The sequence below is a fragment of the Schistocerca gregaria genome, chromosome 2 (genome assembly GCF_023897955.1).
Source record: "Schistocerca gregaria isolate iqSchGreg1 chromosome 2, iqSchGreg1.2, whole genome shotgun sequence".
Lineage (NCBI taxonomy): Eukaryota > Metazoa > Arthropoda > Insecta > Orthoptera > Acrididae > Schistocerca > Schistocerca gregaria.
The window spans coordinates 1,044,717,949-1,044,732,017 of NC_064921.1; the positions used below are offsets into that span (position 1 = coordinate 1,044,717,949).

A 14,069-nucleotide genomic window follows, 5' to 3' on the forward strand; every position below is an offset into this window, starting at 1 on the left:
CCTTTGTTGTCGGATTGCATTTCCTTAAGATTCTTCCAATGAATCTCAGTCTGGCATCTGCTTTACCGACGATCAACTTTATATGATCGATGTCAAACACACGGTTTTGAACTGCAGCGTTCACACTGGCGGCCGGGCCGCGCCGACACGGCGTGAGCCTCCCGGAGCCGAGCCGGCGACATCCCGAGTGTTTAATGTTGCCGGCGCGAGCCTGTGGAGCAGCACCACATCTTCTGCAGTACACGCATCACACGTCTCGCTTCTGCTTTCATCACAAGTGTGACTGCACACGTCTTTTATTTTAAGATGTTACCTCACATTTCACAATCAGTGAGGAAAAATTACGTTTATTATAATGATACATGCGAAATTACTTTTATTTCATTTATTTAATCTACCGTATTTACGTGCATTTACAACAATAGCTTGCCAGCGATCGCGGCATTGCCGCCACTGAACAGTTCGCATTTAGTTGTAAACGGAGGCAGATATGAGTGCCACTGAGGGACGGAAATGTGTCCCTACAAGATGATAATGCATTGTAAAGTCATGCTGTGGCAGTTCCTTATCAGTGGAAACAGAACCAGTGTCAAAGGGCATTATCTCAAAACTCTTCGCCTATCAATCTGTCTATCTTACAAGGTAATGAAAAGAATTCTGTGATGTTATCAATGGCTTCACATGATGAACCATCACCACTGCCAAGCGCTGCATCATGAAGAAGAAAGAAGAAAAAGGTTGGAAAATTCTGTGGGAGTATTTCTGTATTTCTTCGTTGAAGGCACAGCAAGACATTACCCAAAATGACGAAGCTAATTACTTCCTAATGATACTCAGGAGTCCCATAAACTCTCTTCCCCTCAGAGGTCAGCGTTTGTGAAATTTAAAATACAAAAGCATGACTACAATTAATTGGAGGTAGTGAATGCTGTACAAAGTTCTACTGCAAACAAAAAAGTGTGTACTAACGAATCTTACCTAATCGTTATACACAATTTTTCTTCTGCTGTTATACTTCTGCCAAAATTTGTGTTCTGTTTAGAAATTTTGTCTTGAATGTTCTGCAGCACATATTGAAATGTATTATGATTCATTCTGTAATTTGAATGAAATTTTTCATGATAGTTTTTAACTTCTTCATATAAAGGAAAAAACTCTCCTAAATGTATGTCGCTATTTATGGGATGAATCCATAACCTCTTAGTTCTTCTGTACTTCAAAACTCGACGAGTTACTGCAGAGTCAAAACAATACCAGTAAAAGAGTGAAGACATTGTTCTACACGACAGCAGACTGGCTAAAGGCGAGCAGTTGTTGACTGCAGCTGCCTTTTCTGCTGACTTGCTTGTCAGCTGTCGAAGGGTGGGGATCTTTTTAAATTTATTTATTTGGCCTCCCGCCAGCCATTTAGCCAAAGAGTGAGGATTACCTTGACAGTGCAGCGCAGCCCGCTAAGGAAGAAAAAAAGCAAAAAAAAAAAAAACAGTGAAGAACAATGAAACGCACATCTGTGCCGATCTACAGTAGTTTCATTAACACTCCATTATTTTTTCTGTCACAGTAGACAACGAGACTAAAGAATTGCGCTTCAGTTATCTTTTAGTTCGAAATACGAAATGTACATCATACTAATTGTAGGATGTTGATGACAAATAATTGTTTGTCTTTTGTGATGCAACGTGTGGCCAATTATAAAAACATAGCAGATGATTGTCCAGTAACCGAGGGAAAAATTCTTATACATTTGAATTTATCTAGAGAATGAGACCATTAAAATAATAAGAGGGACCGACACTAGGTCTGCGCTGATCACTAGTAATTAGTTCTTTTCTGCCCTGCATTATATGACTTCACTAACCCAAGCTGTAGCCGCGCGAACTCCGTGGCTTGCGGACGCTGCACTGACGCCACTGAATAGCTCGCATTACTTGAGACCAGAGACAGATATCAGTGTCATTATCATTTCAAAAACTTTTTGGTACTTCTAGCTACATTTCATTCGCAACAATGTATGGTCTAAAACGGATGTAACAGTAAGCTACCCGCTACATAACTTTTTCACTACAAGATTCGTAAATCAAGTGCACAACGTTGACAAATAGCATCATTTCACAATGACTGTTAAGAAATATGGAAAGATAAATGATTCAATACGAATCTAAGATGTTGCACTACCACGTTTTCAAAAGTCAGATTCTTTAGCCGCATACATTCTTCAAAATCGGTTGGGAAGCGTTACGAAACTAAGAAATCACGCGAAACGAAAAGTAGAGTTTTTCTTTTTTTTTCTTTTTTCACGACGTAAGTATAGCTTTCAAGGAAAAAATAAGTTCATCAAACGATGTGGCGAAGTCTTATATACCGCTAAGAATTCTTAAAACACGAAAATCGGAGAAGTGGATTTTCCCCCGTTTCGCCGTCCCGGCTCTGCGCGGCGCGCAATGTGAATGCGCCACACGTCGGCCTGAGCTGGCCAGGCACGAGCCGACCCAGTACACGTCAGCTCAGCCCGGCCCGGCCGGCAGTGTGAACGCAGCCTTAGAGTATTGTTCGTCTGTATGGGACCCTTACCAGTTGGGTCTGATTCAAGAGATTGAGAAGCTCCAAAGAAGATCGGCAAGATTTGTGGCGAGTTACAAATCTCATGGAAAGTTTAAAGTGGGACACACTTGCAGATAGACGACACACTGAACGGAAGGGGCTGCTCACTAAATTACGAAATCCAAAATCGCCGAGGATGTAGAGCATATATTATTACTACCAACTTTCAGATCGCCTAATGATCATCATTCAAAGATAAGGGAAATAAGAGCTCATACTGAGGCGTTCAGGCAGTCGTTTTTCCCTCGCGCGATCCGGTGTGGAACAGGGGAGGGGAAGGGGGGGGGGGGAATATGACTTTGGCGCGAATTGTGCCCTCCGCCACACACCGCTTGGTGGCTAGCGGAGTATATATGTAGATGTAGATGTAGACTGGGCATTAAGGTAACAAAGGATTAATGTCTGTACATCTTGTTCTTCGCAGATGATCAGGTACTTGTGACCAGTGAAGATCGTTTCTGTTTTACGCTAAGAAAATTGTTAGGAGAATATTATAAGTGCGACTGAAAGTAAATTTTCAAAAGACTCATTATGCAATGGGTAAAATGTAGGAAATATAAAAGTAGAGGGTCAACACATCAAGGCAATTAAAAAATTGTTGTATTTGTGTAGCATCCTATCGGAAGACGGAACAAATAGTTGGGAAATACAGCAACGATTAGCCCACGGGAAAGCAGCAAATTAGAAGCCAAAACCGCTGTTATGGTCTTCTAACATGATTTGGAAAGTAAATCAGACGCTCTATAGAAATACTGTAGAGCCTGCATCGACCTATGGATGCGACTGCCGCGAGCTTACTGGAAAAAAGAATGAAGACCAAACAGTGTTGTGGAAATGGATTATTTCAGTAGATCGTGTAGAATATCTCGGCTGCACAACATTAGGTAGAATAGCTTGCCTGTTATGGACATAAATTGTGAAAGACGGATGACAGATGGCGAAAGAAGATCTTGATGTACCACCCTCACGGAAGAAGGAGAAGAGGAAGATCGAAGGTGGCTTGTTCGATGACATAAAGGTCGTCATGAGAAAGAGAAATACAAGAAAACGAGAAAAAATGGAATCACAGAAACCGATAACAACAGATATGTAGGATGTGGCGAAAGGTGCAGGAACTCCACAGAACAGAGACAGAGACAGAGGGAGAGAGAGAGAGAGAGAGAGAGGCAGAAAGACAGACAGACAGAGAGAGAGATTCCTATTTTTGGTTGCATACGATGCGTAATTCAAGTTATCGTGCCTTATCACGTATTTTCTTCCCTCATGAACCATGGACCTTGCCGTTGGTGGGGAGGTTTGCGTGCCTCAGCGATACAGATAGCTGTACCGTAGGTGCAACCTCAACGGAGGGGTATCTGTTGAGAGGCCAGACAAACGTGTGGTTCCTGAAGAGGGGCAGCAGCCTTTTCAGTAGCTGCAGGGGCAACAGTCTGGATGATTGACTGATCTGGCCTTGTAACAATAACCAAAACGGCCTTGCTGTGCTAGTACTGCGAACGGCTGAAAGCAAGGGGAAACTACGGCCGTAATTTTTCCCGAGGGCATGCAGCTTTACTGTATGATTAAATGATGATGGCGTCCTCTTGGGTAAAATATTCCGGACGTAAAATAGTCCCCCATTCGGATCTCCGGGCGGGGACTACTCAAGAGGACGTCGTTATCAGGAGAAAGAAAACAGGCTTTCTACGGATCGGAGCGTGGAATGTCAGATCCCTTAATCGGGCAGGTAGGTTAGAAAATTTAAAAAGGGAAATGGATAGGTTAAAGTTAGATATAGTGGGAATTAGCGAAGTTCGGTTGCAGGAGGAACAAGACGTCTGGTCACGTGGTCACGTGACTACAGGGTTATAAACACAAAATCAAATAGGGGTAATGCAGGAGTAGGTTTAATAATGAATAGGAAAATAGGAATGCGGGTAAGCTACTACAAACAGCATAGTGAACGCATTATTGTGGCCAAGATACATAAGAAGCCCACACCTACTACAGTGGTACAAGTTTATATGGCAACTAGCTCTGCAGATGACGAAGAAATTGAAGAAATGTATGATCAAATAAAAGAAATTAGTCAGATAGTGAAGGGAGATGAAAATTTAATAGTCATGGGTGACTGGAATTCGGTAGTAGGAAAAGGGAGAGAAGGAAACGTAGTAGCTGAATATGGACTGGGGCAAAGAAATGAAAGAGGAAGCCGCCTGGTAGAATTTTGCACAGAGCACAACTTAATCATAGCTAACACTTGGTTCAAGAATCATAAAAGAAGGCTGTATACATGGAAGAAGCCTGGAGATACTAAAAGGTATCAGATAGATTATATAATGGTAAGACAGAGATTTAGGAACCAGGTTTTAAATTGTAAGACATTTCCAGGGGCAGATGTGGACTCTGACCACAATCTATTGGTTATGACCTGTAGATTAAAACTGAAGAAACTGCAAAAAGGTGGGAATTTAAGGAGATGGGACATAGATAAACTAAAAGAACCAGAGGTTGTACAGAGTTTCAGGGAGAGCATAAGGGAGCAATTGACAGGAATGGGGGAAAGAAATACGATAGAAGAAGAATGGGTAGCTTTGAGGGATGAAGTAGTGAAGGCAGCAGAGAATCAAGTACGAAAAAAGACAAGGGCTAGTAGAAATCATTGGGTAACAGAAGGAATATTGAATTTAATTGATGAAAGGAGAAAATATAAAAATGCAGTAAATGAAGCAGGCAAAAAGGAATACACACGTCTCAAAAAAGAGATCGACAGGAAGTGCAAAATGGCTAAGCAGGGATGGCTAGAGGACAAATGTAAGGATGTAGAGGCTTATCTCACTAGGGGTAGGATAGATACTGCCTACAGGAAAATTAAAGCGACCTTTGGAGATAAGAGAACCACTTGTATGAACATCAAGAGCTCAGATGGAAACCCAGTCCTAAGCAAAGAAGAGAAAGCAGAAAGGTGGAAGGAGTATATAGAGGGTCTATACAAGGGCGATGTACTTGAGGACAGTATTATGGAATTGGAAGAGGATGTAGATGAAGATGAAATGGGAGATACAATACTGCGTGTAGAGTTTGACAGAGCACTGAAAGATCTGAGTCGAAACAAGGCCCCCGGAGTAGACAACATTCCATTGGAACTACTGACGGCCTCGGGAGAGCCAGTCCTGACAAAATTCTACCATCTGCTGAGCAAGACAGGCGAAATACCTTCAGACTTCAAGAAGAATATAATTCCAAACCCAAAAAAAGCAGGTGTTGCCAGATGTGAAAATTACCGAACTATCAGTTTAATAAGTCACAGCTGCAAAATACTAACACGAATTCTTTATAGACGAATGGAAAAACTAGTAGAAGCTGACCTCGGGGAAGATCAGTTTGGCTTCCGTAGAAATGTTGAAACACGTGAGACAATACTGACCCTACAACTTATATTAGAAGCTAGATTATGGAAGGGCAAACCAATGTTTCTAGCATTTGTAGACTTAGAGAAAGCTTTTGACAATGTTGACTGGAATACTTTCTTTCAAATTCTAAAGGTGGCAGGGGTAAAATACAGGGAGCGAAAGGCTATTTACAATTTGTACAGAAACCAGATGGCAGTTATAAGAGTCGAGGGACATGAAAGGGAAGCAGTTGTTGGGAAGGGAGTAAGACAGGGTTGTAGTCTCTCCCCAATGTTATTCAAACTGTATATTGAGCAAGCAGTAAAGGAAACAAAAGAAAAATTCGGAGTAGGTATTAAAATCCATGGAGAAGAAATAAAAACACTGAGGTTCGCCGATGACATTGTAATTCTGTCAGAGACAGCAAAGGACTTGGAAGAGCAGTTGAACGGAATGGACAGTGTCTTGAAAGGAGGATATAAAATGAACATCAACAAAAGCAAAACGAGGATAATGGAAAGTAGTCGAATTAAGTCTGGTGATGCTGAGGGAATTAGATTAGGAAATGAGACACTTAAAGTGGTAAAGGTGTTTTGCTATTTGGGGAGCAAAATAACTGATGATGGTCGAAGTAGAGAGGATATAAAATTTAGACTGGCAATGGCAAGGAAAGCGTTTCTGAAGAAGAGAAATTTGTAAACATCGAGTCTAGATTTAAGTGTCAGGAAGTCATTTCTGAAAGTATTTGTATGGAGTGTGGCCATGTATGGAAGTGAAACATGGACGATAACTAGTTTGGACAAGAAGAGAATAGAAGCTTTCATAATGTGGTGCTACAGAAGAATGCTGAAGATTAAATGGGTAGATCACATAACTAATGAGGAAGTATTGAATACGATTGGGGAGAGTAGGAGTTTTGTGGCACAACTTGACAAGAAGAAGGGACCGGTTGGTAGGACATGTTCTGAGGCAACAAGGGATCACTAATTTAGTATTGGAGGGCAGCGTGGAGGGTAAAAATCGTAGAGGGAGACCAAGAGATAAATACACTAAGCAGATTCAGAAGGATGTAGGTTGCAGTAGGTACTGGGAGATGAAGAAGCTTGCACAGGATAGAGTAGCATGGAGAGCTGCATCAAACCAGTCTCAGGACTGAAGACCACAACAACAACATCACGTATTTTAATAAAATTGCGTTCTGTTCTATTTAATATAGGTAGTAAATATTTTGAAAAGCCTAGAACTTATTTATCTGGGAATGAAGCTCATTGATATGTTATGTTGTTGGGTTTATGGATAGCTAATAAAAATATAAACAGATGCATAAAGGCTGTTTCAACTGCACTTAACAAACAGATGGAAATTTCTCGTTGAGCTAAACTAAGTAGTAAAATGTAACTAACCTTCCGAAAAATTGTCCTCGCCTGAATCGCTCGGTTTTTTCAGGAAAGCTTACTGACGATCCTGTGCCCATTGAGATAGAAGACCTGATGAACAGGTACAGCAGTGATGTCATAGCTTCCACTGCCTTCGGACACGACTGCAACTCGTTTGCAGACCGCAACAACGAATTCTATCGCCGAGGGAAGGACATCACAGACTTTTCCGGAATAAGAGCTCTTGTTATCATCGGTCACGTGCTGTTTCCGTCGCTGATGAAGGTAATTCTCCCGAACTGTTTTATATCAGCTGGTAATGACGATAATCGTGAAATTGTGTTGCGCAGAGGATAAGTAACTGTTTCTACACCTTGCGTCCGCACGTCGAATTTGCTCATTGTTTTTAACATATAACCGCAATGGATTATCACTGCACTATAATTCACATTCATACGTCAACGTGAGTTATTGTATTGTATAACGTATAGCTGCCACCACCAGGGATTCTTCCTTGATGACTATGAATTTTCTATAGAGTCTCTTAGTAAAAAGAGTATGATAGCAATCAACTTTAATAAGGTCTGCAGTATTTTGGTTTCTGTAGATAAAGGAAAAGATACAATATTAACGATATCTCAGACAGTTGCACATATCTTACCCATGATATGGTTTCACAACTGACGATTGTCGTTCTTCTCATTTCTGACTGTCCTCCATACTTTCGTCTTTCTCTAGTTTGCTGTCAACCCATATTCTATGTTCTGTATGTTGTTCTTTCAACAGATCCTGTAATTTTTCCTCACTTTCACACAATGTAGCAATGTCATTAGCGAATCATAACACAGATATCCTTTAATACTGAACTTTAATACTACATCTGAGCCTGCCAGGGTGGCCGTGCGGGTCTAGGCGCTACAGTCTGGAACCTCACGACCACTACAGTCGCAGGTTCGAATCCTGCCTCGGACATGGATGTGTGTGATGTCCTTAGGTTAGTTAGGTTTAAGTAGTTGTAAGTTCTAGGGGACTGACGACCTCAGAAGTTAAGTCCCATAGTGCTCAGAGCCAGCTGAACCAACTACATCTGAACTTTTCTTTTATTCCGTTCATTGTTTATTCGATGCGCAGGTTGAACGTTAGATGAAGGCTAAATCTGTTTTCGCTCCTGTTAATCGTAACGTCTCTCCTTTGGTCTTCCATTCTTATTAATCCCTCTCATTTCTTGTTATACTGTATACTAGCCGTCTTTCCCCAAGGCGTATACCTGTTTTCGGAGGTTTTTGAACATTTTGCACCATCTTATACTGTCGAAAGCTTTGTTTAGGTCAAGAAATACAATGATATCTTCAGTTTTCATATTTTTTGCATGCTCATTTGCCTCTTCTTTCTCATTTGAGACTTCAGCAAAGCCACCCATCAAGCAAACGACAGAACTTCCTCTGTGCTGCCTGTGTATTTCCTAAAGCTATCTAATCTTTAGCTAACAGAATCACAGTTTTTGTTGTGTCCTGCAGCTTGGGTGCATGAGCTGTCAAGCTCATCGCATCATAGTTCTCACATTTATATGCCTTGTTACCCTGATGTCTCAAAGTCCATCGGTGAACAAATGACAGAACGCTTTTCAGCAATGTTCGAATTTACTAGAATCGAATTTTTAGTGATCGTGATTTAGAGGTTCTCCACTTGCAACTTCAGGATCTTTCTGAGCAAACTTTAAGGCCTTGTTATCTTCTACTGACAGCAAAAATACCAATGTAATACTGAGTGGAGATTTCAGTATCAGCTTTGTGATGCAGTCCACACAGAAGAAAGGAGTACGACAACTACTCTCCTCATTTATCTCTGTACGTGCTTTTGTAGTCATTTGTGTGCTTTCAGCTGCCTCGCATTCATGTTACAGCTGTAAGCAAAGGCCGGCTGACAGCGAGTAATGGAAAGATATGAGGAGGGGAAGGGAGGGGAGGGGAAATGGAAAGAGGCAGCTCGGCATGAGAAACTATTCTCAACGAGTTTATTCTACGGCCGCTGAGAATTCCACAGAAATGTACGACTTAACGGTAGCTCATTAATGTCTTTCATGGAAAATTTATTTTCGAAAACTATTGCTTTGACGAAAAATGACAATGAAATGAAACATACGTTTCTTTTAACTGTTGACGCGCAGCTGAATGAAAATGGTTCAAATGGCTCTGAGCACTATGGGACTTAACATCTGTTGTCATCAGTCCCCTAGAACTTAGAACTACTTAAACCTAACTAACCTAAGGACATCATACACATCCATTCCCGAGGCAGGATTCGAACCTGCGACCGTAGCGGTCGCGCGGTTCCAGACTGTAGTGCCTAGAACGGCTCGGCCACTCCGGCCGGCGAGCTGAGTGTAAAACAAGGCATTTGTTGGGAGTGGCCGTGTGACATGCAGCATTGTCGTGGTGTAGTATCCACTTATCTGCAATGTCCTGTCTCACTCGGTCACCCTTTCCAGAGTCTTTCAAGAACATGTTTGTAAAACATTTAGTTGACAGTTTGTCATGAAGGAACCAATTATTTATGCACAATACCCCTACTGTCCAAAAAACAAATCAGCATTGTTTTGATCTTTTATTTGTTTATTCGAGTTGATTTCAGTTGAGGAGACATCTTAGTGTGCCACTCCTCACTTTGCCGCTTTGTCTCAGGACTGTATTCAAAAGCCAGGATTCATCACCCATCTGAAATGTTCGTTGTTTGTTGTTGTGGTCTTCAGTCCTGAGACTGGTTTGATGCAGCTCTCCATGCTACTCTAGCCTGTGCAAGCTTCTTCATCTCCCAGTACTTACTGCAATCTACATCATTCTGAATCTGCTTAGTGTACTCATCTCTTGGTCTCCCTCTACAATTTTTACCCTCCACGCTGCCCTCCAATGCTAAATTTGTGATCCCTTGAAGCCTCAGAACATGTCCTACCAACCGGTCCCTTCTTCTTGTCACGTTGTGCCACAAACTCCTCCTCTCCCCAATTCCATTCAATACCTCCTCATTAGGTATGTGATCTACCCATCTAATCTTCAGCATTCTTCTGTAGCACCACATTTCGAACGCTTCTATTCTCTTCTTGTCCAAACTATTTAACGTGCATGTTTCACTTCCATACATGGCTACACTCTATACTAATTCTTTCAGAAACGACTTCCTGACACTTAAATCTATACTCGATGTTAACAAATGTCTCTCCTTCAGAAACGCTTTCCTTGCCATCGTCGGTCTACAGTTTATATCCTCTCTACTTCGACCATCATCAGTTATTTTGCTCCCCAAATAGCAAAACTCCTTTTACTACTGTAAGTGTCTCGTTTGCTAATGTAATTCCCTCAGCATCACCCCACTTAATTCGACTACATTCCATTATCCTCGTTTTGCTTTTGTTGATGTTCATCTTATATCCTCCTGTCAAGACACTGTCCATTCCTTTGAACTGCGCTTCCAAATCCTTTGCTGTCTCTGACAGCCCTCTCAAAAAGATGAACGCACTCATTTCTTCGATTGTCCTGCTCAGTTATGAGATTTTTCGGCACCATTTCAGGGCAGACCTAATTCATGTGCAAAGCTAAGGTCAAAATTTGATGTACGTTTAACAAGCCACCCATCATACTCATTATTAAACTTCAGTCAGATCTCACGTTTCGTTGGTTTTTCAAGATGTCCCTGAGCAAGGTTCATTTTCAACATGTTCTCGGCTTTCGAAAAATGATTTGTGCCAGCGCAGAGCTTGTGTTCTTGATAAGCATATTCACCGTAGGCCTGTTTCAACTTTCCGATGTTCATATTTGCGCATACACAAATTCCGCTGTTCCATTTTCTTAGCATACAATAAAAACTCAGCTTCGTTGATGGCGCTCTCCAAAATCACATGATGGCTCTATGGAGCTGAAATTCGGAGTGAGCGTGTGGAAAGTGTGAACACGTCTGTCTCCTCAAGTAGAACAATGTAGTGTTACAGATCGCTCGCAGAGTTGTCATTCTCACTACTTTTCTCATACACCTCTTATGTAGGTCCAAACATCTATGTTATCGTAGATGTAAACTTGTGATGTCATGGAAGTTTATGTTAGAGGAAATTTTTATACGAGTCTACAATACTTATTTCAGTATGAAACTTGCGACGCAACTGCCTGTCACACTGCGGGTTCTAACTGTAGCTAGGCATCCTGCACCGACTTGTTATAAATAGGTACTTGTGTCTCTGAGCTTCGCTTTGAAGTCCTAACGAGGCCATAGTACTACTTTTCATTGATTTTAAGAAAGCTGCTTGATGACAAAGATTGAAAAAATGTATGATCAGGTAAAAGGAATTATTCAGATAGTTAAAGAGACGAAGATTTAACAGTCATGAGGAATCGGAATTCGATACTAGGAAAATGAATAGGAAGTAAAGAAATAGCTGAATTTGGACTGGGAGAAAGGAGTAAAAGGGGAAGCCACCTGGTAGAATTTTGCGCATAGCATAATTCAATCATATCTAACACTTGGTTTAAGAATCAAGAAAGAATGTTGTACACGTGCAAGAGATCTCGAGACATCTACATCTACAGTTATACTCCGCAAGTCACCCAACGGTGTGTGGCGGAGGGCACTTTACGTGCCACTGTCATTACCTCCCTTTCCTGTTCCAGTCGCGTATAGTTCGCGGGAAGAACGACTGTCTGAAAGCCTCCATGCGCGCTCGAATCTCTCTAATTTTACATTCGTGATCTCCTCGGGAGATATAAGCAGGGGGAAGCAATATATTCAATACCTCATCCACAAACGCACCCTCTCGAAACCTGGAGAGCAAGCTACACCGCGATGCAGAGCGCCTCTCTTGCAGAGTCTGCCACTTGAGTTTGCTAAACATCTCCGTAACGATATCACCGTTACCAAATAACCCTGCGACGAAACGCACCGCTCTTCTTTGGATCTTCTCTATCTTCTCCGTCAACCCGATCTGGTACGGATCCCACACTGATGAGCAATACGCAAGTATAGGTCTAACGAGTGTTTTGTAAGCCACCTCCTTTGTTGATGGACTACATTTTCTAAGGACTCTCCCAATGAATCTCTACCTGGTACCCGCCTTACCAACAATTAATTTTATATGATCATTCCACTTCAAATCGTTCCGCACGCATACTCCCAGATATTTTACGGAAGTAACTGCTACCAGTGTTTGTTCCGCTATCATATAATCAAACAATAAAGGCTCCTTCTTTCTATGAATTCGCAATACATTACATATGTCTATGTCAAGGGTCAGTTGCCACTCCCTGCACCAAGTGCCTATCCGCTGCAGATCTCCCTGCATTTCGCTACAATTTTCTAATGCTGCAACTTCTCTGTGTACTACAGCATCATCCGCGAAAAGCCGCATGGAACTTCCGACACTATCTACTAGGTCATTTCAATATATTGTGAAAAGCTATGGTCCCATAACACTCCCCTGTGGCACGCCAGAGGCTACTTTAACGTCTGTAGACGTCTCTCCATTGATAACAACATTCTGTGTTATATTTGCTAAAAACTCTTCAATCCAGCCACACAGCTGGTCTGATATTCCGTAGGCTCTTACTTTGTTTATCAGGCGACAGTGCCGAACTGTATCGAACGCCTTCCGGAAGTCAAGGAAAATAGCATCTATCTGGGAGCCAGTATCTAATATTTTCTGGATCTTATGAAGTAACAAAGCGAGTTGGGCCCCCACGATCGCTGTTTCTGGAATCCATATTGATTCCTACAGAGTAGATTCTGGGTTTCCAAAAACGACATGATACTCGAGCAAAAAAAAATCTTCTAAAATTCTACAACAGATCGACGTCAGAGTTATAGGTCTATAGTCTCGCGCATCTACTCGACGACCCTTCTTGAAGACTGGGACTGCCTGTGCTCTTTTTCAATCATTTGGAACCTTCTGTTCCTCTAGCGACTTGCGGTATACGGCTGTAAGAAGGGAGGCAAGTTCTTTCGCGTACTCTGTGTAGAATGGAATTGGAATTCCGTCAGGTCCAGTGGACTTTCCTCTGTTGAGTGATTCCAGTTGCCTTTCTATTCCTTGGACACTTATTTCGATGTTAGCCATTTTTTAGTTTGTGCGAGGATTTAGAGAAGGAACTGCAGTGCAGTCTTCCTCTGTGAAACAGCTTTGGAAAAAGGTGTTTAGTATTTCAGCTTTACGCGTGTCATCCTCTGTTTCAATGCCATCATCATCCCGGAGTGTCTGGATATGCTGTTTCGAGCCACTTACTGATTTAACGTAAGACCAGAACTTCCTAGGATTTTCTGTCAAGTCGGTACATAGAATCTTACTTTCGAATTCACTGAACGCTTCACGCATAGCCCTCCTTACGCTAACTTTGACATCGTTTAGCTTCTGTTTGTATGAGAGGTTTTGGCTGTGTTTAAACTTGGAGTGAAGCCCTCTTTGCTTTCGCAGTAGTTTCCTAACTTTGTTGCTGTACCACGGTGGGTTCTTCCCGTCCCTCGCAGTTTTACTCGGCACGTACCTGTCTAAAACGCATTTTACGATTGCCTTGAACTTTTTCCATAAACACTCAACATTGTCAGTGTCGGAATAGAAATTTTCGTTTTGATCTGTTAGGTAGTCTGAAATCTGCCTTCTATTACTCTTGCTAAACAGACACTGGGAGGTTTCAGATTGATTGTATAATGGTAAGACAGAGATTTTGGATCCAGGTTTTAAATTGTA

The 14,069-nt window shown here is 41.8% G+C and overlaps 1 protein-coding gene across 1 annotated transcript in view; it reads left to right on the forward strand.

Annotated features, from left to right (window-relative positions):
• Positions 1-14,069, forward strand: part of LOC126335566 (cytochrome P450 9e2-like) — a 147,854-nt gene that overhangs the window by 91,373 nt on the left and 42,412 nt on the right. Inside the window, exon 4 of the mRNA XM_049998993.1 lies at positions 7,419-7,633. Coding sequence (XP_049854950.1) covers positions 7,419-7,633 — 215 coding nt within the window. The remainder of the gene's footprint in view (positions 1-7,418; positions 7,634-14,069) is intronic.